At 38.9% G+C, this 24,839-nt stretch overlaps 1 protein-coding gene across 2 annotated transcripts in view; it reads right to left on the bottom strand.

The window, feature by feature from the left end:
- Positions 1 to 24,839, bottom strand: part of DROSHA (drosha ribonuclease III) — a 74,858-nt gene that overhangs the window by 47,807 nt on the left and 2,212 nt on the right. For both annotated transcript variants that reach the window (XM_048310989.1, XM_048311000.1), the window contains 12 exons: positions 23,357 to 24,214; positions 19,825 to 19,917; positions 18,641 to 18,872; positions 17,955 to 18,096; positions 15,387 to 15,541; positions 12,320 to 12,400; positions 10,512 to 10,598; positions 10,318 to 10,404; positions 7,280 to 7,351; positions 5,673 to 5,754; positions 4,413 to 4,487; positions 937 to 1,106 (listed from right to left, as the gene is read on the bottom strand). In XM_048310989.1, coding sequence (XP_048166946.1) covers positions 937 to 1,106; positions 4,413 to 4,487; positions 5,673 to 5,754; positions 7,280 to 7,351; positions 10,318 to 10,404; positions 10,512 to 10,598; positions 12,320 to 12,400; positions 15,387 to 15,541; positions 17,955 to 18,096; positions 18,641 to 18,872; positions 19,825 to 19,917; positions 23,357 to 24,207 — 2,127 coding nt within the window. In that variant the 5' untranslated portion in view covers positions 24,208 to 24,214. The remainder of the gene's footprint in view (positions 1 to 936; positions 1,107 to 4,412; positions 4,488 to 5,672; positions 5,755 to 7,279; positions 7,352 to 10,317; positions 10,405 to 10,511; positions 10,599 to 12,319; positions 12,401 to 15,386; positions 15,542 to 17,954; positions 18,097 to 18,640; positions 18,873 to 19,824; positions 19,918 to 23,356; positions 24,215 to 24,839) is intronic.

The raw sequence follows: 24,839 nt of genomic DNA, 5'->3' as shown, positions 1-24,839 counted from the left end.
AGTTTGGGGTCAGGTTTTTCAGCTGAAAAACTAAATTCCTTCTTAGGCATGGTATCACGTTACACTTTTTCTTCAGAAACTAAAAATTTGAGCTATGAGCAAAGGAGGAAAATGAAGTCAGAAAAAGAAAGGTATTACTACTTAGAAAGCTGCATGTCAGTTGCAAATATTAGGTCCAAAATATGCCTCTACTACTAAGATACCATTTTGCAATACTGACCAAACTATACAAATACAACCCCTGCAGTTTTTAGCGGACATTCATCTATTCTTGTGACCCACATTTCTTAAAAGTGAAAGTCAGAATAATGGGCTGAATTAATAAACACCGGAGTTGAAAGGAGCTGTACTCAGAGAACATGTACTTTAAAATACCAATTGTTCCAAAAATAATAAGGCCTTAGGGGTTTCAAACTAGGCATTGAAAATTAATACATGCATTAATTAATGTACACAAAATTCCTCAGTGTGAGTGAGAGCAACACAGAAATAAGCAGAAAACACCGTTTCCATATTCAAGGCAGTATCAGGATAGCACACATGGAATAGAGCTGTCAACAGGGGGTCAAAAGAGGAAGAAGAAAGTAAATAGCAAACAGTTACTATTTCTCTGGTGCTGTGTCTGGGAAAAGAGAATGAGATCATGCACATAAAAACTGTCTGAGAAAATAGGGAAGCTTTACATACATAAAGTATAGCTGTTCCTTTTAACATGCACATTGAAACAGTGCCCATCTGAAAATATGCCCTTCAGTACAGCAGCAGAAGGGACAATTCAGGGTTGGAACAAGTCAATAAACTGTTCCTACTGCAATCAGCAACTGCCACTGGTCACCTTTTCCTGTTCTAATTTAGCCTGTGACAAACTCTCTGAAACAAGATGTGTACATGTCATTGGATTGTTCACAAAAACAAAAAATTATTTATTTTTTCTACCATGCCAGGGCTGGTAACAATCATCCCTTTGCATTCTTCTGCATATTTCTGCCATTCCAGTTCTTCCCACTGAAGCATGTTGGCAATCTCCTCTTCAGGCACCAAAGCTTTACTGCATCGTAACAAGTAGAGAAGAATCTGATGCATTGAGAGTACTTCTTTTCCTCCATCTTAAAACCATAAATAAATAAAACACATTTCAGAGATTCACTCCTAAAGCATGTGCAGAAGAGAAAATATGCAGAATACAAACCATTTGTATGAGCAAAATAAAATGCAAAATGCTTAAGTGATTTGACAAGTATCAAGGCAAATGTTTTACTGATGAATACTGTACATGCATAAAAACTTTGCTAAACTAAAGCAGTAACAGTAATGGTGAAGAGAGTAACAGTTCCATCGTACTGTAAAGTTGAAGTTTCTAACTTGCCTGAATAAACTTTAAAATGAGTAGGCAGAACAATCAGTTATGGTGTCCAGTTATATCTTCCTTTTCACAATTTTATCATTCTTTTTACAACAACAGTTAAAAAGCCTTTAGGCATTATGCAGCAGTTTTTAAGAACACTCAAAATTTTACAGAATACTTCTGGATGAATGTAGCAAGCTATCCCTGCACTTTAAACTCATCTGTAGTGCTTACATGCTCTAACTGCAGTAATGAAGACTAAAGAGCCTCATGCTGTCTTCTGTCACTAAATGAATCAAGGGCATGTGAAAATTACTAAATACCTCTGAGACCCCAGGAAAAATGCACAGCAAAGGCTGCTTGTAGCAAGAAGACACTATAATCTGATTGGCTTCAGGTAGCCAGCTACAGATGTGAATATGCAAACGTGAAAGGTGAGTGATGGTCCTGACAGATCACCACTCAGAAGACACTGGCTATTCAAATTCAATATGTCTGCTCATGTAAATGAGAAGTCACTCCATGTTACCACAATGCTTTAATTTTGACATACATCTCTCCAATTCCCTCCTTTAATAGCAGGGTGTTAATCCATAGGTACAGAGGAATCTTCAAGTTTCATCCCCCCAGAGCACAAATGCTGATTTCCCTCCCCCAGGGAGCAGAAACAATCTGGTCCAGCCACTGAGTATATTCTCTCTCTCACTACACCCACAAAAGAGAAATGGTGACAAACCAGAAGTAAAACCTTAGAGCAATATGGGGGATGACACCACAGCACAAGGAGTGTGATCCCAGGCACACTGGAAAAGCCTTGCAGAGCTGCTGCACAACTGCAGCACTGTGTAAGATGATGTTCCCTACAAGACATGTACAAGCCTTCCTCTTACCTCAGCTGGGATTCCAGCACTACTGCATAGAAATGATGAAAGGGAATGGTGTAACTTGGCTTCTCAGAACAATTAACTCACTTAAACTCCAAGAGGGAATCTTAAGTGGGGAAGATACACCCCCAAACCTCACTGGAAATAGAAAACACTTCTAAATAGCTACAGGGACAGAATTTTAAATGTGCAAAGTTTTCCTTCAAACTGAAGGGGGACTCCACTTACAAGACTGTTTTTTGTCAGCAACTGGATTTACTCTTATGCAAGAGGTAGCCCACATATACCAATCACTAAAATATATGTGTATCCTTACCCACTGAAGAGTGTGTACAGGCTGCGATAGACTGCTGTGCTAAATGAAAGTCTGAGACCCTTTCTGGGCCACAATATGCAGTACTTGGGACCTCAAATGTGTTTTTTCTAGTCTTTTACTCTCTGAATATATTTATCACCATAAAAATCTATGGCAATACAATACAGCAACTGTTCTGCATGCTATGCATCGCAGTAAACCTGGTATGACTAGCTCAGAGCTACCCCAAGGCCTGTCCTCAAGTAAATCCACATAGAAAACTTGACATCCCAAACCTCATTATTTTTAGACCATGTTAGGAAAGTAAGAAAGAAAAAGTAGAGGGCATGGGAAATCAGCAATTCATTTCTATCTTTAAAGAGACAGCTGATGGATGTGTGGAGATCTGATGCACCAACATCTTCTTTGATTAGACCTAAGTACTGTTCTGCAAGCATACCTGAAGGAAATAGATTTCCACTCTCTGAAAATTAAAAATCTTCATGGGTATCTCAAAAAATAACCAATAAAAAATGAAAGCTTGATTAAAAAAAAACCCTGTCAAAAAGATGCTAAAAGGCGACTATATATGCAGAAATATCAGGAAAAAGATACTTTTAAAAGAGTTAGAAGGCTGGGGACCTTAAAGAAGAAGCAGCACACAGGAATACATATTTTAGAGACTTATCCCTCCTCATCCATAAACAACCCAATAGCACAGAAAGAGCTGACTTCTAAACTAAAATTAAAAAAAAAAAAATCAGAATATAAAAACCCTAAACAGGAATGCACCCTCAAGCTACACAAACCAGGCAGGACAAACTTGTTCTCATTTTGTGATGAGGTCAAGTTAATCAGCCACATGTGGCTTGATGGCTTATTTTGTAAATTGCTTCAGCAAAACCAAATCAATGTTTGCTAGCAAGCCTCAGAGCTCTGCTTCTGATTGAACAGTGCTGTGTATCCAGGAAGGAACAACAATTAGAAATACAGTCATCTAGCCATCAGTACTCTCCACAGTAACGAGCCAAAACTCATTTTGCTCCAGCTATAATTAATATCCCAACTAAGTTTCAAAGCCCAAAGCAGAAAGCACCTCCAGGTCACAGCTCTCTTGATGAAGGTTGTTCCATATTTCATCTGCACCCTAAATCCCACAGCTGAAACACATCCTTCTGTCCACACAACCCTCCTGGAGCAATCACTGGCAGGATCTCAGCAGGACACATTTCCAATGGAGCCATGACATTTACATCAACTGAAAGTCTGTCCTGGTATCTTAGGATGTGTTAAATGCCTCTGTAAACTGTTCACTCAAAATGAGCTGAATGCTCCACACGGAATCTTGTCCTTGGCTGGCAGGCCAGGGTTGAACTGCGTTGGAACGATGGCTTTTGTCTATCGCTATTTGCTGCAAGGTCTAAGCCTGCATTAGGATAAAGAAACAATCAGAAGAGCATGTGCTCAGGGGTGCCCAATCATGCTGACCCTTGCACATCCCGAATTGTAATCTAACCACATGGTATCCTGAAGAGCAGGTGGGAGATGAAATGTGAGAGATTAGATAACAGCACTCTGCAAATGCCACAGCACCATCGCAGAGCAGGACAAGGAGGACACAGCACTGCCTAAAATGACAACAGAGACAAAAGCTGGAAGCAGGACTTGGCCTGTCCATCTGAATTCCAGTTCTTAGTAAACCATCTGCAAGCACTAAAGACTTCAGGCAGAAGCACCAGATCTCTGCACTGACTGAACCATTTGACTTGCAATAAGGGTTTTTCTGTGGAGGTTTTCTCCTGGGGGATAGGGATTTTTTGGGTTTTGTTTCTTTTTTAAAGCTTTTTTTAGATCTAATTTGTATAACGATATATAATACAAACATTACCTGGAAGAAATCTCACAAACCGCGGCATGAAGTGATATCTGGGACAGGAAACAGAATCATTTTCAAGTGAAGGACCTTAAATACAAAAAAAATACAGAAAATTTTCCAACATATTCGCAAAAGAAGAAAAGAGGCAACTTTGCTGCAGATGAAATCAATGAATGGTGATTACATTTGACAGGGCTTAAGTTTCAATCCAGAAAGTAACAAAAAAAAAAAGAACAGAGAGACAACTTGTAGTGAAAGCTTTCACACAGATAATTTAAAAGAAATCTAAAATAATTTAAAAATAATAAGAACCTAACAAAAAAAACCCCAGTACTTTAAAAAGAAACAGTAATACAAAAATATTAGTTTATATAATCAGTTAATTATTTCATTTAAGCCTTATAGGTACAAGCACTAGTTTATTTAATCTCCTCCAATTAGTGGGGTGGTTTTGCTTACCAAAACAAAGATAACATGGAAATTTCCTTGGTACTGTTTTGTGGGCTTTTTTTTTTCATTTCCTATTCATCATATAAAGCTTTCAAGAAAATAAAAACTAAACCAACCAGTAAGTGCTAAAAAAAGAACAATCAGAAGCTAAAAAAAGAAAGAACAATCAGAAGCAGTGATAGGAAAGACAACACTAATGTTAGAATATATCATCAAACCAAAGGCTACACAAAATGTATTAAACCTGTGTGCTCCTGTGCAGAGTGAATCTCCACAAAGTCACAACACCCAAACAGACCTACAGATACTGAAATGTAACTCCTCTGATACTCTCATTTCTCTTTTAGACCATGCGAAGTATTCTCTTTCGTTGCAGTCTTCACGGAAACCAGTATTTTCATCTTGTCAAAAGACAACAACATTCAGCTATAATGACAACACTATTCCTCCACAGCTGTCTGTATGTCACTGCTTTCTGAGCTGACTGCAGAGAAATACAGTATGAGTAACTTGTTTGTTAGCTTGTAAAAAGAGACAATAGTTTACCTGACACCTTGGCTTTCAAAATACCATGCACATGATACTCTGTAATATTAAACACACAGTAATATTTACTGTTTGATTAAAAACAAAAGTTCTGGATTACGGCAGAAATTTAATTTATTTGTGAAAATACAGTGCCAAGTTTGTGCATTTTCACTGCTACACCTCACATGATTGATCTCTAATTTCATCTTCTTGAAGAATAAATGAAGTTTGTCCCTCTTATGGAAAACAGAGGTTACATTGTAATGTTGAGGACCGTCTCAAAATCAATGTTACCTTTAAGATTCCAGTCATACAACTCCAAAATATCTTTGAATAGATATGAAGAAAACAGCTCAAGGCCTCTCACACAAAAATTCTGGGGAAACAAAAAAATAGACCAAAATTATAATTATATAATACTGCAATACAAATAATGCCATTCATATATAGTTAAATAAAACACTATGAAAAAGCAGTGCCTTCATATTTGCCAACTACTAAATACTGGGTTTTGGAAACAGTATTGATATATTTTTGATCATCTACTCTAACATAGCACAGTCCTCTCTTCAGAAAGCATTGTCAAGAAAGAATGGTATTGAATCTTCTTCATTCAATGTCCAAACCAACAGTATAGGCAGAAATTATGAGTCTGCAATAATCTGCCAAGCACTAAAACCCCTTTTACCTGAGCAAGATGAGCAGATGACACATTTCTGAGAAATATCTTTCTCATAATTCACTTTTTCCCAAATGCTCATAATAAATGTTTATAAATCACCACCTGTGGTATCATATCATTTCCATAGCAAGTGTGAGCACAAGACAAATTGAGGATTATGACTTCAGTAGCCAACAGAAGAAGAATAAAAAGGACAAAAAGAGAAAAAAAAAACCGAAAAGGGATTCTTTTCATCAAGCAAGGAACTGGCTCCTTCAATGAAGGAACTTATAAACTTTCCCGAACAAACAAAACCAGACTGATATAAATTGTGCATGTACGATATCGGCCATAAATTCCAAACTTAATACCACAATCTGTTTCACAAGTCATTAGTAAAGATGGTCTGCAAATAATCCAGAAGTCCCCCAAAATGTTCACTTCCCTGTTTTGCTTGGTAGCTGTTTGTTGTTTCAGTTCAAGATTTGCAGACAACACAGTACATTCACTAACAAGAAATTCATTGCTTTGATCACTTTAGTCTTTCTGAGGAATTTCAGGGCTGTTGCATATATTTAGATGCCATTGAGCAACAAAAAAAAGATAATTAGAAAGAAAAATTTAAATATATGTGACTAAATTAAATAGTGATCCTATCTTTGTAGTTAATATGCAGGGGTGTTTCTGTACCTACACACACTGTTCCACTGCAGCAATTTACTTTGCAAACTGGCTCCACCAGGCATTAATTTGTAATAAAAAACCCCACCACAAACAGATTATGAACTCAATGTGCTTTGCTTGTATCCACAGGAAATTTGTTTTGACAATAGCTTATATTTAGTACTGATAAGCAATCTTCAGAGCTTCAACTTCTGATTAAGTTTCAGCTCTGCCATTGACTTATATGGTCCTGGCAAAGGAGTACCTCCATATGCCTTATTTTTGTCATACGTAAGAGAATGGTAATGCCTAACTCAATTTACAGATACTGTATATAATTTAAAATAAAAGGAACCTACGGATATAAGCACTTCTTACTATTTGTTTTTAATATATGATAGCCTAGGTAGATAGATTTATGCTAGTACCTGTAAGTGCAAGTTCTGTTTCAGCCACTCCTTCAGAACAGAGCCAGTCTCTTAGAGACTTCACAAGGTGGGATACTGAAGAGTTTAATCCTTAAACATATCAACAATTCATAACCCACTCTGACTTCTAGACTAGTTATCCATCTTACCTCAGGCATCATCTCCTCAATGAAATGAATGGTATAGTCAATGTTAAACCTGATTACTTTGCATAGAGGAATCTGGAAGGAAGAGAGAAATTCAGCATTAAAAACTATACAGCATTAAATGTATAGTTAATACAATTTTATATGCAAAGGTATTACTGTCTGCTGAAAAGGGCACTTACTATAACAGCTGCTCTGGAGGATCATGCAAAGACAAGAACACAGGCACCTGTAAACAGAGTACCAGTTCCAGCCTTCACCTCGGTAATAAAACACAATGCTGACAATGCTAATAAAACACAATGGTGAAGGAAGGTTCAATAATGCCATCTACTGGAGATGAAATTTTCTTTAGAAGGAAAAGTACACCTGTAAACCTCAGACAACCTGTATCCTCTCTCCCTCCAAGTGAATCTGTTGTTTGTGACACAATATGTCAGACTGATACAGTGATCTGAAAGCAAGGTGTTTTTAGCTCACTGCCAATTGTGTCAGCTCTATGGTCTTAAAATGTAGTTTTAAGTCAACGCAACATAATGTAATAGCTTAGGGACAAAGTTACAGTTTTATACTAATTTAATGCAATAAATATTCTCAGAATTTCACCTGACAAGCTAGCAAGACAAACATTTAATTCCTTTTTTTCATCTTTTTATGGTCCATAAATTGCTGAAGGTGCTTCATTTTTTTAAATGGGATTTTCAGAGAAAAAAAGCTAAATTCCTAAAAGACTACAAAAATGCCGAATTTTCCCTTACACATCTACAGCTCTTACCAAATTTTACTACTCACTGGCCTCAAAGGTATAAAAGAGTGTTAGAATAATTCCATGATTTCTGAAAGTGAAGGAACCCAAGGTTACTTTACACTGGTAAGCATACAAATAAATATTTGAACAGTGATGGGGTTGCAGTGAAATCAACGTACATAGCAGAGGTGCAATATTCTGCTTGCATCTTCTTACAGCCCCCTGCCAAACATTTGACTATTTTGACTACAAAAATCTATTGTTATCTGCATGATACATTGAGAAGCTGCAACCAATGACCAAACAAAACTGCATTTCTTACAGTTTGATACAGTATCAAATGTGAATACACCCCCCCCCCCCCAAAACCTTGGAATATACCATTAAATAAACCATTTAGAATCTGAGAAGATGAAAACCTGTCATACTTAAAGCAATGAGGCTTTAAAAAAAGTATAGGGATTATTTATTTACTTGCTAACACATAATTTAAACTAGAAGTTGAATACTTTAGAGAATTGACCACAACTAAGATCTCCATGAACTGGAGTTCCATGTAAACAAGCAAATACACAGTAAAAGAACATGTGGTTGGTAATGTAAAATTGGTTTGGTATTTATAATATGAAAATTATAATTTTTCCTATGACGGTACTAAACACTTTCCCTAATACTTGAGCTGCTCATTTATTACTCAGTAATAACAGCAGTAACTCAGTAATAACCTAAGTGCAAACCTAAGACTTCATACTACAGAAATTTGGTTAATGCAAAGATGTTGGTGTTCAGATCTCTATTTTTACTACCTTTTGCTACCTCTCTTTTATCAAATATGTTCCAAAGAGTCCCTCAAAGAGCAGATTTTATGTTGTATGCCAAAAATCATATCATGACATCAAGAGACTCCTTCCAAAGGGCTTTATATGTGTTAGTAGCAGGAATTGACACCACAGTATTGCTTTGTATTCAACTCTGTAAAAAAGTAATCATTTGTAGCTGATCACTTCCCCTATCTGGAATGAGAAAAAAAACATATGCAGATATGCACTTTACAGCTTAATAGATTCTCTAACCATTCAATCAAAGAAGAGTTTTCCTTGTTGTCTGTATATTAAAGATTTCTGTAACTCTCTGCCTTGCTGTCACATAGCAGACACAAAAATTGTAAAGATAAGAAGGGTCTCTTTATTCTTTTAACGTGAATAAAACAAAACTGCTCCTTTTTGCTCATTAGCAAAGTGAAAACGTAAAGCCTTGACATAAACTTGCCTTGAATCCTGAGGCTGAGTTAATGCTACTGGGCAGCAGTGCTTCCCATTGCCATGTCAGAGGCTGAACTCCATTCTCTCACTTATCAACAAGAGTCCCTTCCCCTGACCACCAAAAGTGAAGTTTTCATATCCATTACATAAGCAAACTGTCAGAAGTAATTTCTTCTCAGTGCTTCTCAGTTCCAGTATCCTTACATGCCAGTCCTGTGCTCATAACCATTCTTACACTGAGTTGTGGCATTGGTGATATTGCTAGTAATAGATATAAAAACCACAGTAACTAACACACACTGAATTTTTGAGAAAACCTTGAAATAACCAAGATAACAAAAAAATCTTCTAGTGTACAGAAATGAAGTATTTGCATATTTTCCATTCATGTTTGGCTAACTCAGCTTATACTAGAAAAGCAAGGCAGTCAGGTACCAGTCATGTCCTTTTCTTGTTACACTTGCTTTCAAAACACAAACACCTGTATGTACCTACAGCTTTTACTAAAAATCATAACTTGCTAGGTCCTGAAGAAGCTGAACAGCTGTTATAAAGTACTGGAGACATCTAAGTAAGTTTTAAGAAGGGAGAAAACCTTTTAGAGTTTAGAGTGGAGCTCTGAATAATTTAATTTGTCACTTGAAGGGGAAAACTTTTTTTGTTGTTGTTGGTAGTTTTTTAAACTTTGCCAACTTAATAAACCCACTCATCCAATTTAAATCCAATTAGCAGTTTTAACAAGTTGTTCCATGGTTTTAATTCACTTCCAAACTGCAAAACATGTAAAAACATTACTTCAGTGCACATCACAGCCTCAGTCACAGTTCAAAGACGCTGCTTACCACAATCAGTCAAGACAAAATCGGAGCTCCATTAGCACAAGTATCTTTCCCCAGTCTCAAGTGCTGGCAAGATGTTTGTAGCATACACGTATTGTTTTTTTAGAGAAGTTCTGCTTCAGGGCAGAATGAGCACCTTGTAAAGAAATCCCCTGTACGAAACCTAAAGTATGTAGCAATGACCATACTTACATTTGTTAGTGGGGCATGTGCAAACATGGAGAACCCTTCAAAGATATATTCATGGTCATCATACTCAATAACAGTAGGTCTGTCTGTCTTAAAAAAGCAAACAAAACCACCACGGAGTAAGCAAGAAGCAGTATGACTTTTGTCACTGAAAATAAAATCAGAGTCCTAGTTTGAATTATTTATAAAGTACTTACTAAGAAATTTGTGGGAGGTGACACAGTAATTCGATAGTGGTACAGTCTTCCAGCATTGTTGGTCATGGGGCGACATGGTTTAATGGGCTTAAAGGAAGAGATAAGTAGAGTTATGTGTAGAGTCAAGGCAAATTTAGATTAAAAGAGAGAATAAAGCATTTCTAATAGCCATGAAATATGCATTGGAAAAAATTAAATAAAAGCAGGTAGTCATAATTAAGTATTCTGGGAAGGAGGAAAGTGTGGCCTTATCTCCACTTTCACTTTAAGAAATATTTTTAAAGCTATTCAAAAGCAAAAGAAGGTGGATTTTTTTTTTAATTTTCCATTTAACTCTCCATCTCTCTTACACACCACAGTTAGCTGTTTACGTTCCAGACTAATTTCCTCTCCTATATAAATTTGTTTCAGGAAACACAGTTTTAAAAGTTTATGAAGAGGAGCTTGAACATCACACAAGATGATCTCAAGGGACATTATCAAGATAGACAGGTATCAGTCCATCTGCTTGGGGGAAATCTGAGGCCTGGAGAGAAGGGATTAGTCTATCACCACAGAGTAACTCCACTCTATTACAAGGTTATAATGCTTGACTTTGAGGTCCAAAGGCAGCCAGACACAAGGAATTTCATGTTTCCTTCCAGATTGTTTTGAAGCAGTCCTGTGTAAAGACCTAAACTCCTCAACAGTCAGACAAAACCAGTTTATCGTATGTCCTACATACAACTTGCTGCAGTTCAGAGGCTGCCACCAGCCTGCTCGGAATACATTGGGAAAAAGAATAAAATCACTGCAGTGAGCAGGGTACTACTCTGAACAGCAGAAGAAAAGTTGGCCTGTGGCATTGGCAAGACAGCTACACCACTACGCTGCTCTGGCCACTCTGCAAACCTTACGCAGTAAGCAGGGTGATTACATTGGCTCTTCAGCCCCAAAATAAGCTTCTCACTGCTGCAACAAGACAGCGGCAAATAAGCTAGTTCAAAACTAGGCAGTTTCATCTACAGGACACTGTGAGAAGTAGTATATCCTAGGAGATTTTGTGAAACCTGCGATTCCCAGATGGCATTGTTCCAGGGAGCAGCTGCCTTCATGCACCAAGTTTTATATATAGTAGTTTTCTCCTCCTAAATTTTCTCCCTCCTCTGCAAGAAGAGCCCTAGATGTAACATGGGGAGGAATAGATCCTGAACTAGAGCAATTTATAGTAAGCTTCAGACCAAAGCCAATTTTCTGAACTCAAATAATTCACAGAAACGTTCATAACTCCTTAACTGCAGAGAAATAAAAGATTGTTTCGGTAAATATATGTAAGAAGGCCTACTGAAAAATAAAATTTTTCAAGAAAAAGCACAAAGATAAATTGTAAAGCCTACATGCGAAGGCAAGAATGCCTCCTGACAAGCCTTCTGCTTCTTTCAGCAGCAGATTACTATTTACTTTTTCTTTTAAAGTAATCACTTCACAGAGTGGGCCCTTCACAATGTATTCATCCACTTGAAGATAGGAGATCTTTTGATCACAAGTTCTTTTCTATTAACATAATTGTGTTTCAGAAACTTAAAAAAAACCCAAACAAACCTAAAACTAAGCAAACACAGGCAAAAGTTTTCTACAGTTTCCAGGTGGATTTCACTACCAGGATTGCATTTTAAATATGAGGTTACATAACTGAATGATTTAAAGCTGCACAAGCGTTTTTTTTACTCAGCCGGTAAATCATGGGAAAGACCCCTCAAATCAACCCAAGCAGGAATTTACAGCTGCAAGTTTGTATTCATAATTGCAATCCTTAGAATTACTAATACCTCTTCGCCAGGATAAATGCCATGTCTTATTCCCGTTCGCCGGGCTTTAGCACTGCACTTGCACAAAGGTCCATCATTCATCTGTCAAAAACAAAATAGGATTCTGGTTGTATTGAAAAGTGGTTTTGGGAAAGTATGTTGGTTTTAATGCCCTGAGTGCTGATGCTTCTAAAAGCCTGTCATGCTTAGATTAAGTGGATGTTCTTAAGCCAATAAAACTGAAAACAGTATAGACTAATATTAAGAAAACTGCACAGCAGCATTAGAACTGCATCACTGTTTCAGAAGCACAAGATGGAAAAACACTCTCAACAGAATTCTACTACCCTGCTATAATACACCTCTTTTCCATTGCTTATACACATAAACAGCATGATGACTGCCTAAAACGAAATTCAGGTCCTAAACATGTATGTGTCAATATTTACATGCTGAAATCTCCATATTCAAACAGTTCCACTGGGCTCTCTGACTGAAAACACATCCTCAACTAAGCCTTTTGCCATGGAACAAGACTATCCCCTGAAATGCAGACCATTCAAAGATTTTACTTGGTACTTTAAAGAACTAATGGGAACACTTCAAATCCATCCTGTGAACAGATCAGTAAAAAAGATAAAGGGGGAAGAAATGCCCACTTGAGTATTCAGTATGAGTGCATCAAGCAGCTATACCAAAAAGGGCCAGTGCATATATTACAATGCTAGCATCTTTCTTTTCACTTTTATGACCAAGATCAATGCAGACTATCAACTACTGCAACAGCCTAAAGCTTTCTGCCCTTAACATTATGCCCATTGCAGAAATCCAACAAAAGAAGCCCAGAAACAAACCAGAGAAACAAAGTAAGTTCCCAACTCAAGGTTTCAAAGTTTGAATCCAAGAAATTAAACTTCTTTTAGACTTAGGAAAAAACCAACCAACCAAACAATAAACTTGCAACGCGACAGAAAAACCAGCAGAACTTTCCATGCTATTACAAGCAGTCTGAAAACACAAACAGCATCCACAGTGGGGCTAAATGGCATTATCATATATTAGATATAATATGAAGATACCACAGGAAGAAAGACTCATTAAACCACTGTTAATGTTAGCTTTAGGGAGTTGGGACAGGGATGCAACCTTTTAGTTTTGATGTTAATTCTCTAAATGTTCACCTCAGTTTCTTCAAACTGGCACAATGCATATGTGCAAAGGATCATAAGAAGCAGGAACTTCCCTACTCGTTTGGAAACTGAGCCACACAATCTTAACAATGGAGTGACATGACAGCTTGTTGTCCTCACAGTTTTTCCCATACTCTGAGAAGAACAGGCTCCAAGAAATTGAATCATGCTCATAGGTAGAAGCATACTTCCTCACTGGCTTACACAGCAACAAGACAGAAGAGAGTTAAAAACACAGTCAACAGCTAATTGCTCATCAGTGCCCCAAAACTAAGGGTCTGCTGAGGCTATTTAAATAATCATCACTTATTTTTGAAAATCTCATCCTTAATTCTTAGAACTATTCAGCACAAATACTGCTTCTTTTATATTAAATGCACAGGCCAAAACTCAGAGAGATGTGAAGTACTTGTAAAGCCAAGACTTGAGAAGCAAGTCAGATACATCTCTAGCTCGTCCCTAACAACACTGCTCATAGAAAAAAATGCAGGAGAACAATCATGAATTGATGGTAAAATGATGATGAGAGATTACAAATTTACATAGGCAATGCCTTCTTTGACCAACAGAGCAACACAAACAAGCAGATCACATTTGTAAGGCAAAAGCCGCTGTGGTGGCATTGAATTTAACAATTTATTTTCTGGCAACTGTCAGCACTGCTGGAGATTATCCAAATTAACAAACAAGCTTCTCAGATCGAAGGGTTGGGAAGATCCATCCTACAAATCTAGTTCCATGTCAGACAGTGTACTTGTACATGTCAGAGTGCATGGCAATCATTCCTGTTTTATTTATTGACAGAAAGCATTCTGACACACCAGATAAATACCTATGAAAACTTCAATGTTTTCGAATAAAATCTACACAGAAGTACAACAGCACTGACAAGCTCACCATGATTGATTGTAGCCCTTTCAAGAAAGATGAAGAGTCAGTCTCAAGAAAGTTTTTGGGAAAGAATGTTTTTCAGCAAGAAACTCAGTTTTTCCACCTTTTTTCCCGCTAATCTTCTTCATAGAACATTACTTTGAAGTGTGCCCAAGAGCTACACAACTTTTTCTGTTAAATATCTAAACAGTTCGCTAAGTTTGCTCTCCATACAAATAAAAACAGCTAGCTATGCTCAATCATTCTTTTTAAACTAGAAGCATAAACAGGAATCTGTAATAGAATATTCAACAGACTTTTGAATTACCACAGTGGCAATATGTGTTGCAGTATCTCTTCACATTATGATTTGTTGCACGCTAAACTCATACATCACACAAAGTGCCAGAAAAATAAGTTTACTGACATGTCACTTGAAATGAGAAAATAGATTGTAAAATATTTAAGTAAGAAAGATGAAGATGGTGAATTTGCAAACAAAAACTAGTCTTCTGTGCAATGTGTACATTCAAAACAGCACTTCATGAGCTCAGCAATTACATTTAATGAGAATTACAATCTCCATGCAATTACAAAAGAACCATTAGACAAGAAATTAGAAGCATTAGCTGCATATTTAAAACATTATTTATCATTATGAGCTGAGAGCTTAAGGTGAAAAATTTGTAAAGGATGTACACATATTGCCTTTTCTCCACCACACAATTCAGTTGTGTACCTTTATCTCAGGGCTAAAAGGACAGCATTAGCATACTGTTAGCAATTCAGTTTTTATTAATGCTGTCAGACATGACTCCAACTGAATAATCCACAGGATTAATCAGCTGGAACCACACTCTTGAAATCAAAAGTGAAGTGCTTTGAAGAAGATGAGAGAGAAAAGGGAAAACGGGTAAAGAAAGCATTTTGAAATAGAAGTCACTCTACATGCTTGACAACAACGCAGAATTTTCAGTTTATTGGGAGAATGACCTTTGGATACCCAGCACTTTTTCCTCACACCCTACCTGTCCTGGATCATTGTACCACAGTTCTTCATGAAGACGATCAGGGTGTGCTTTTTTACGCTTAATTTCTGCAATGACGTCAATAACATCTGAATCTGAACTGCTGGAGCAGCTGCTGTCATCTTCAGAGTCACACTCTGACTCACTGGAGCTCTCTGATTCACACAGAAGAAATAAAGACAGCTGAAAAACACTTCCACATGCTCTCTTCTCCATAGCAATGCATTCTCTAACATGAATTAATGTCTGGACTTAATATTAAAAAAACCTCCACACTCAAAAACCTTGATCTCACATATCTCTAATCTCCTGTGGTACTTTGAAGCAACTCCCTTTCTTATGCACGTAATTTTAGTCACTCATTTTCACAGATATCCTCAGATCTAATTTAAATAAATGGATTCACAGCCAAGACATATACCAAGAAGCAAGTAAAGTTTATTATTCTTGGAATAAAATGCAATATTTCTTCCATTTGTCAAGTTTTGACTTAAAATATATTACTGTACTGCCAGTGCTTTCAAATACTGTGAAACTATGGTTTTAAAATACACATTTACTGAACACAAGACTCTCCTTAGTTGAAAGAAAAAGGAGAGAGAGAAAATGAGAGACTATCAGTAGGAAAAAGTTTCCCTTTTTTTTAAAATTAAGATGTATTTTTACACAGTTCATAATTTGGCGTAAGGTGTTATTAAAATATATCCTTGGAGCACATGGTTTACATAGGTCATCTATGCTCAGCTGAAATAAGTGTTTTCTTACAAAGTATGCACATGTGTATTCCTACAAATATTCACTAAGACTTAAGTTTCAAAAGTTCTCTGATTTACAACGGATTAATACTGAGGTCTATTTTCAGGCGCAAAATGTGCCTGGAACCCATGAGAGTAAGCTGGAGTTTCAAAAGACTAACACAGAACTTTTCGGTGTCACGTATTGAAATCATAGAATGGTGTGGGCTGGGAGGAGCCTTAAAGACCATCGAATTCCAACCCCTTTGCCATGGGCAGGGACATCTCCCAGTAGACCAGGTTGCTCAGCGCCCCATCCAGCCTGGGTTTAAATGTTGCCAGGGATAGGACATCCATAACTTCTCTCTATGGACAACTTGTTCCAGTGCCTCTCCATCCCCAAGTAAAGAATTTCTTCCATCATCAGCCTTTTATGATCTAAAAGCACTCCTGGAGTGCACTGCTATCTCACTGCAAAACACGACTACTGCTGACACAAGCCAGAACAGAGACAGCATTTACTGAAGTTAAAAAATAAGACAAACTACTAGACACTACATGGCTGTAGGAGAAGCTGCCACAGACACCAAATTAGCCCAGGAGAACAGTGAAGAAAGAGAATAGAGCCTTCAGGTTCTCCAGAAAGACTAGGAAAAGAAAATGCAGAAGTTGCTCTTGGCCCTATCATATTTTAGCCTGGAGCAGCAGGCTTTCTTCCTCAGAGATCTGAGGAATGACAGCTTTATGCAGGTATGTTGAATGCAGCAGTCCCATCCTTGATTCACCCACATGAAAAAACATCTCCTAAAAACCCCTACGGTTTACTTTGCTAGTGATTCTTGAAGGAGTTTAAATATATGCAAATTCACTGTTCAAAAAAAATGTGAAGAATTCCTTTACAAAAGTGAATTCACATTTTATTTCATCTGTATTTCTCTTTTTCTTTCCTCTTCATTGCATCCTTTTATACCATCAGCATGTAACCATGTCATTAGGCCTGTAATTCATCTTTAGAATTTTTGATATGTGACTTTTTAATGAGTTACTAAGATGAGATATGAAAGTTTGAAGCAGCTCACCTGGCCAACATGAAGCAATATTTACAAAGCAAGCTCAACAGAGTATCTAAATTACTGTGATATGGCTAAAATTTCTTGAACTAAAGCACTAAAAAACACACTATGAAACACTGAAATGCTGGAAGTAGGAAAACAACAGCTTTCACAAAACAAACCAAGAAAAATAGCTTTCACTGACTTCTGAGTAGACAAATTGCTATAAAAACCTCTGCCCTGATAATTCAACCAGTATTTCCCCAGTATCTGATGCTGCTAGATGTATTTCACTGTCAGAAGACCATAAAGGTGGTCCAAGATAATGCATGTTATGAAAACTAATACTTTTGCAGAGGTCTGATCATACTAAGCAGACCTGCACAACAAAAATACAATACTGAAGAAAAACTCCTATGTTTGCTTTCATAGCATGAGTCTATCACCACTACCCTTGCTTGCTCTTTAGAAATCTAAAACCAGGAGCTCCTCAAAACCTCTCATATGCCATTCTCTGAACTATCTGATCATGCTCAGGGTGTTTCATACCATGCAAGAAACTAGCATTTGGTAGTGATGGATACCCTCCCCTTTCCCCCAGGCTTTCTGGGTAAAGAACTGAGCTCTGCTTCAGTCAAAAGCTACAGTAAAACTCCCATGGATATGAAATACAAAGGAGGGACTTAAAAAACACCTATCAACATTATTAAGTACACACAACTGCCAAAACAGGTTAACTACAGATTATTCCATTTCAGAGCTTTGTCACCATTTCAGCTTACCTAAATCTTCATCCAGCTTGGTTTTCGGTGGCTCCCATGGAGGCCTGGCTGCTTTGGCCTTTGCCTGTCGCTTTCCTAACTCCTCATCAAACTTTTCATACAGATCTCGGAGCTTGCTTGTTCCTACCACAGTAGAATCCCCCTGTTAATAAAAAAATTAGAACAACAGAACAAAAAAAGGAGAGTGTTAATATAGCACAAGAACTCAACACCTACCAGCATTTAATGAAAAAAAGCAAGAAGGTGGGAAAGACGGAGCTTTGTAGTTCAGTGAAACATGGGAATAACTAATAAGGCTTTAGCATATCATTACATTGCTTCACCAGGTGAACTAGCAGACAAATTATTTCATTTGCTGGTATAGCACATCTCCAAGGTTGCAGGAGTATATGGTGCTTGAGGCATCTTTGCTCAAACACAGGTATAATGGGCAAAAAAGTCGATCTTTCCTTCCTGGAGACAAAAAAAAGTACCCCCTTTTCCATGTACCACTTATCTGAATGCTAACAGACAAAAGGAACTGATGAAAACAGAGAAGAACAGCAACGAATGAAGCCCCTAATGGGATTAAAAGACTGAAATGATTAGGAAGAGAGAAGAATTAAACGACACAAAACATGATCCTGCTGAAGGGTTCCTATTATAAAGGACTGTCTGCAGTCATTTTAGAGTTCCCACTGACATACCACTTGATCCATGGGGTCATTGGAATAATAGCTTTCAGAATGGGTACAGCGAACCCAGACTGGCTTAAGCAATTCCTCATCTTCCTCTTCATTTTTTTCAGATGCATTCTCTTCTGATTCTTTGTCTTTGACAGCAGTATAATTTTTCTCTTTGCTGGAGTTCTGGTTCTCAGACCACCTTTCTCTGTCCTCCTCCCATCGGGTTCTCTTTCTTTCTCTGCTTGGAGACCGGCTTAGAGGGAGAAAGCAAACAAAAGCAATTCTCTTTATTATTTTAACAGTGACGGTTTTAAAATGAAAAAGAGTTTGCTTCAGATCAGTACATCATTCTATCATATAAACCGCAGCAAAATCCAGTTGCCTTTCCAGCTTTTAACTTGCATCACAAAGAGTACAAGAGTAATTTGTAGTTCTGAACTGCTATAAAAATGACTTAAAATTCGATGTGCTTTTTATTTTAAGCCATATTAAAGAATTAAAATAAAAATTACATGGCATTTTAAACTACAATTCCTACTTGCATTCTAGGTGAATTTCTTTTAATTTTATTTCTAAGTTAGGAACTCAGTAGTAAAAAATAAGTCACATCACTCACAACTAAAGTTACAGTAAGAAGTTTCAAAACATAGCCCACAAACTATTGGCATGACAAAAGAATTCAGGTTTTATTAAAAAGATTATACAGAAACCACACTTCTGTAACTCTAACATGCCTTTGAACAACACAATGTGTGATATTCCTTATGCATCACAAGAGTAATGTTTCAAAAGATGAATAAGGAAACTACCAGCTTTTGTTTTCTTTTAAATCTCCTCTGCCTACAAAACCAATAACGTTGTAATGATTTCAACTATCCAGAATTCAGAAAGGAGCAGCAATATAAGAAAAGACTCTAAATGATAACCTGAAGATAGAATGACTTTAAATAATTTTGGTACTTTACAGAACAGGAGATGTAAGAGAAAGTCTTTAGGACACAGCAGTGAAACTCTCCAGAGATTAATCCTGTTTCTAACTCTACAAGGTCTTGAGATAACTGGCATTTGCATGTATCAGTATACGATCATAAATTTAAGACACCCATCTTTTCTGAGTTTCAAATGAGACACATATGCACACAAAACCTCACGAGTGGATGCACAGAGCCTCATATGCTCAAGAGACCACATGCAGCCTTCCTTACCTTCCTGCTCTCTTGTAATCCTTTTTGTAGGATCTGTCTGGTGATGGTGATCTTCTGCTGTCACGGTGCCTATGCCTCTCCCTCTCCCGTTCCCTTAAAAAGTTCAAAAAATAAGCTGAATGAGAAATCTGGCATTCCATACACTCCACACCTGAAAGGAACACAAAAGCAGTCTAAGATCATGTTAATGCAAAATGACAGCCACATGCTGACTGCTAAAAGATGTTCTTGACACTGACCTTCAAGAAACTTGTAAAAGATAGTCATCTATCCATGTGCTCCATCTGCTTCAACAAAGCCATCTATCTCAATACAAGAGTGAATTCACACCATACATAGGCAACATCTATGAACTCACCACAGGACCTATTACCATTCTTCCTCTTCTCCTGTTACGAATGGCAAAGGGTAAGACTGTTGTATCTACAACCATTCCAAATGCTCCAAGGAGGGAAAAGAAAACCTACTTCAAGCACAATAGCTTTGTAAACACAGCAGTCATTCAAGTGCTTGAGGCAAGCCCTCTCTCCCTTACAGCCACCTCAAGCACACACAAAGAGCAGACAGATACAGACAATCTGCACAATGCTGAAACTATAACTCTCATCTACAAGACTCACCTTGCACATACACATAAAGAATTTGATAACCCAAACCTATTTCTGGGATCAAGGAGCTTTAAATTAACTGAAGTCTTGGGGAAGAGGGGCTGGAAAGCTGTCCAGCAGAACAAATGAGTGTAGTAGCCTGTTAACCCACTGCTTTCGTGATGCCATGTTCCCCTTCCTGCTCCCCTCTGCCCTTAGCCTTGGCCACTTCCTCGGTTTCTCCATACTGGTTCCTGTACCCCAACCCTGCCCAGGTACCAGCCCTGGGCCCCTGACAAAACCCCCTCACGTGCAGACCACGGGGTCTCTCTGCCTCTGGAAATCGCAAGGACAAGATGTGATTAAAGCCATCTCAACCCTCATGAGAGACTCTTCTCGCTTCATTCATCATTACTGGTTGTGACGCTGATAGCTGACCAGAGCGAGATCGCGGGGCCATCCGAAATGGACTGCGGGATGCAACAGGTCACACTGCCCTAGGAAACCCTCGCTGAGCTCTCAGGGAGCTACAGCCTGCTAAGCAAAATCTAGCGGTTACACCAAATGAGGATGTTGGTCACAGGCAGGTGAATATGAGCCAGCATAGGCCCAGGTGGCCAGAAAGGCCAATGGCATCCTGGCCTGTATCAGAAATAGTGTGGCCAGCAGGACCTGGGCCCTGACTGTCCCTCTGTACTTGGAACTGGTGAGGCTGCACCCAGAATCCTGTGTCCAGTTCTGGGCTCCTCACTACAAGCAGACATTGAGATGCTGGACCATGTCCTGAGAAGGGCAATAGAGCTGGTGAAGGGTCTGGAAAGTGAGCTGGGGTTCTTGTGCCTGGAGAAAAGGAGGCTCAGGGAAGACCCTGTAGCTCTCTACAACTGCCTGAAAGGGGGTTGTAGCCAGGTAGAGGTCAGCCTCTTCTCCCGCATAACAAGCGACAGAATGAAAGGAAACAGCCTCAAGGTACACTAGGGGAGATTTCATTTGGATAGTAGGAAAAATTTCTTCACCCAAAGGGTTATCCAGCACTGGAATAGGCTGCCCAGGAAAGTGGTATCATCATTCCTTAAAAAAGCGCTTAAAAGAGATGTAGACGTGGCACTTAGGGATACAATTTAAGCAGTGGAGTTGGCAGCATTAGGTTACAGGCTGGACTTGATGATCTTAAGGATGTTTTCCAACCTAAGTGATTCCATGAAATTACTGTATTTATTAGGCAGGAAAGATCACACAGGCAGTTTTTATACTCTGCTAACAGCTGGCAACTCATTGTGCATCTGTTAAAACTTCTAGTGTGTTGATACACTAGGAATTATAAACAGTGCTTCAAGTGGCCAGGTGGGTTAACAGAACGAGTCAAAATTATTTATGAACATATATATATATGTTTGTTTCCATGCTCATAATACGAAACAGAATGCCAATTTACAAAGCAAAGAGTTCAAACTATCTATTGTTTTCCCCAGCCCCATTCATCCTTGTTTGTCAGCATCATCCTTGTTCAAGCATGGATTTCAGTCTTCAGAGAGCACATTCCATGCCATCTGATTTGCCTGGGAGACGGATGCTGCAGAAAAAAAACAACCCCAAGTGTGGCAAACAGCTCCGAATCAAAATAAGTAGATACACTATCAAGTAGATCTGGAAGCTGTTGGCCTAAAGCAGCAATCCAAAAGTGTTTGAGAAAGAAGCTACTGAAAGCATGCATTTTCAAAACTTAAAATTGAAGCTTGAAATTATGCAGCAAGGAGGAGAAAATTCCACAAGCATCTCATACAGAAAAGGCCAGTGCCTTAATGCCAGCGGCATTAAGTTTTAGGAAAATCTTCTTTTGAAAATCAAAGTAAACTTACTCAGTGTGAGGCTTGAGTTGCTTTTTGAATGCAAGTGTCAAAGGTTCTGTAATTAAGTCTCTGCATATGTAAATCAAAGTGGCTTCATTTGCACATGCTTTATGAGTAAATTCATGTTCCACACGTGGCATGAAAAAATTCTGAGCTTTTAAAATTAAGAGCATGTGATCCAGGAGCCTTGATAAATATTTAAACACTTAACTTTTCAGCAGCACTTTGAATATTTTGACAGAGTTTATTAGACACATAAAGATCTACAAACAACAAATCTAAGACACGAGGAAGATTTAACTGGTGATGCTTTGCTCTAAAACACACTACAGCAAATGGCATCAGGTCAGCTCCTAATTTCCAAGCCATTTGTGCTCATGAAGAAGAGGGGCAGACACTTCATGAAAAATCCCAAAATAAGCACTGCACACTCATCTACCCGAATGACATCAGTGAAGCCTACAACTGGCCCACACTCATTTTCACCACAGTCCTCTCTTGAGATCACAGGCTGGCTTGCTGAGAGTCTTCATCCTGAACATAACAAGCTTTTCACTAAAACATCTCATTGCAGGAATTAGATATGGGCTCCTATCAGACTATAAAACCCCAACAAGTCCGCATTCTCTACAAATACAAGGCTTATTGAAAGAAAGTAACACCAGGCACTCTAACTCTGGTACCTAAACCTTGAAATTCAGAATGCTGGGGCTTAATTGTTTGCAAGACTCAACTTTGTAGAGTCTTCTGCACAAAGCTGTGCCAACTCAATTTTCCTGCCACATGTACATAAATTTCTACAGTAAAGATGTTCAGCACTACTCAACAATCCACTCAGTGGGATGCAAAGAAGCTCTTGTTTGAAAACTATATATATGGACAAGAGCAACAAGTCTGCCAGCTCACAAACACGAGGCAAAGGCAGTGTACCTGAAAGTGTCTAAACAGAAACTCTTTCCATGAGACCTGACTACTGGCTACTTGCCGAGCTAGAGGGAAAAACAAGGGTAAGGGAAGAAAACATTGATGCAAACACATACTATGAAACAAATGATGACACCTCTCCCCCTGCAGGCAGATAACACCTCAAATTACCTGTTTCGCTCGTAACTTCTGTGATGAGGCGATATCCTTCCTCTGTCATAATCTGTCCGGTGCCGACTGCTTTCCTGCCTCCTTCTATCCGGACTGCGGCCACGCTCCCGACGATCCCCGTGGTTAGTGGAGCGATGCCTGTCGCCATGCATGTGACCATGCTCGCGGTGCCGGTGCTCATCATAGTGCTTGCTCCTGTCTGGGGACCGCCGATCGCTTTGGGACTTCTCTCCCTGGTACTGCCCCGTGTGCCGGAAGTGGCTGCTGCTGGCACTGCTGCTGGCAGTGCTGCTCGGGAAGGAGCCGGAGGTGTGCTGGTAGCTGCTGAAGCTGGGCGGCGGGAACGACTGCTGCGAGTACCCTGCAGAGTACACAGGCTGGTAGCTGACCTGCTGGGGCATGACTGGCGGGGGGGGAGGGTGCGGTACTGTGGGGGGAGGCATCATGTAAGGGAAGGTGCTTTGTCCAGCAGGTGTTCCTGGCACGGGAGTGTTGCTAGGATTTGGCACTGGTGGAGGAGTGGGAGGGAAACATGGAGGTACTGGGAAGCTCTGCCTCATCTGGTGGTTTGGAAATGGCGGCCTCATGGGACACTGGCTGATGGGATTTTGTGTGGAAGGGGGCACTGGAGGAGGATAGGGCACAAAGTCTGGCCTGGGAGGCATGTAACCGGTGGTTGGAGGGTTGGAATAGGTTGTTGGAGGGGCAGTTTGCTGCTCATACTGGTACTGTACAGAGGGCTGCTGTGGGTGAAGCTGACGGAGGTTCTGAGGGCGGTAGGTCTGTGACGAAGTTCTTGCTCCTGGTCCCCCCTGGCCACGGGGACATCCTCGCCCAGAATGGAAAGACATGGCTCACCTTTATTGAGGGAAATAAAAATGCAGTGTCACACAATTTTTGTCAGACATCCTCAATGCATCTGCAGGAACTACTCCTAAAATACTGAAGTTGCAGTTTCCTTTAACAGAAGCAGTAAATGATATCCACGGACTTTCACTGGGAGCTTTGTGCTCCTCAGACCTTTAGTGCAGGTTATTTATGCCCCTTTTGATTCTTTTAAAGCCCTAATCCATGAAAGCACTCTACTGTCTTTAAGCCAGAACCCAAGCTGGACCATGCTTTACAAGTTAGGGCAATGTTAATTTCAACAAATTATTGTTATGATAGCAGGTCAAGGATTCAAGCACCTCTACCAGTACTTAGACACTTTGATATAAAACCTTCAGATACCCCACACCAAAGAAACCACTCATTATTAACAACTGCAGTGGTCATCCCAAGTTGCATAACAAGGAGTTCTTTCTAGAACACAATTCTAAACTTCGGGCAGAATGACTTGACTAACACCTCATTCCATAGTACCTGGCCCAACAAATCACGTAAACTTTAAATGAGATACTAGCAATTTACATTCACCGTTGAGTCCCCAGTTTACTAAAGGACTGAATTCAACAGACCCTTCAAAGTATTTTAAGTGAGGTAG

The sequence above is a fragment of the Corvus hawaiiensis genome, chromosome 1 (genome assembly GCF_020740725.1).
Source record: "Corvus hawaiiensis isolate bCorHaw1 chromosome 1, bCorHaw1.pri.cur, whole genome shotgun sequence".
Lineage (NCBI taxonomy): Eukaryota > Metazoa > Chordata > Aves > Passeriformes > Corvidae > Corvus > Corvus hawaiiensis.
This window is presented reverse-complemented; position numbering and strand designations above follow the sequence as displayed.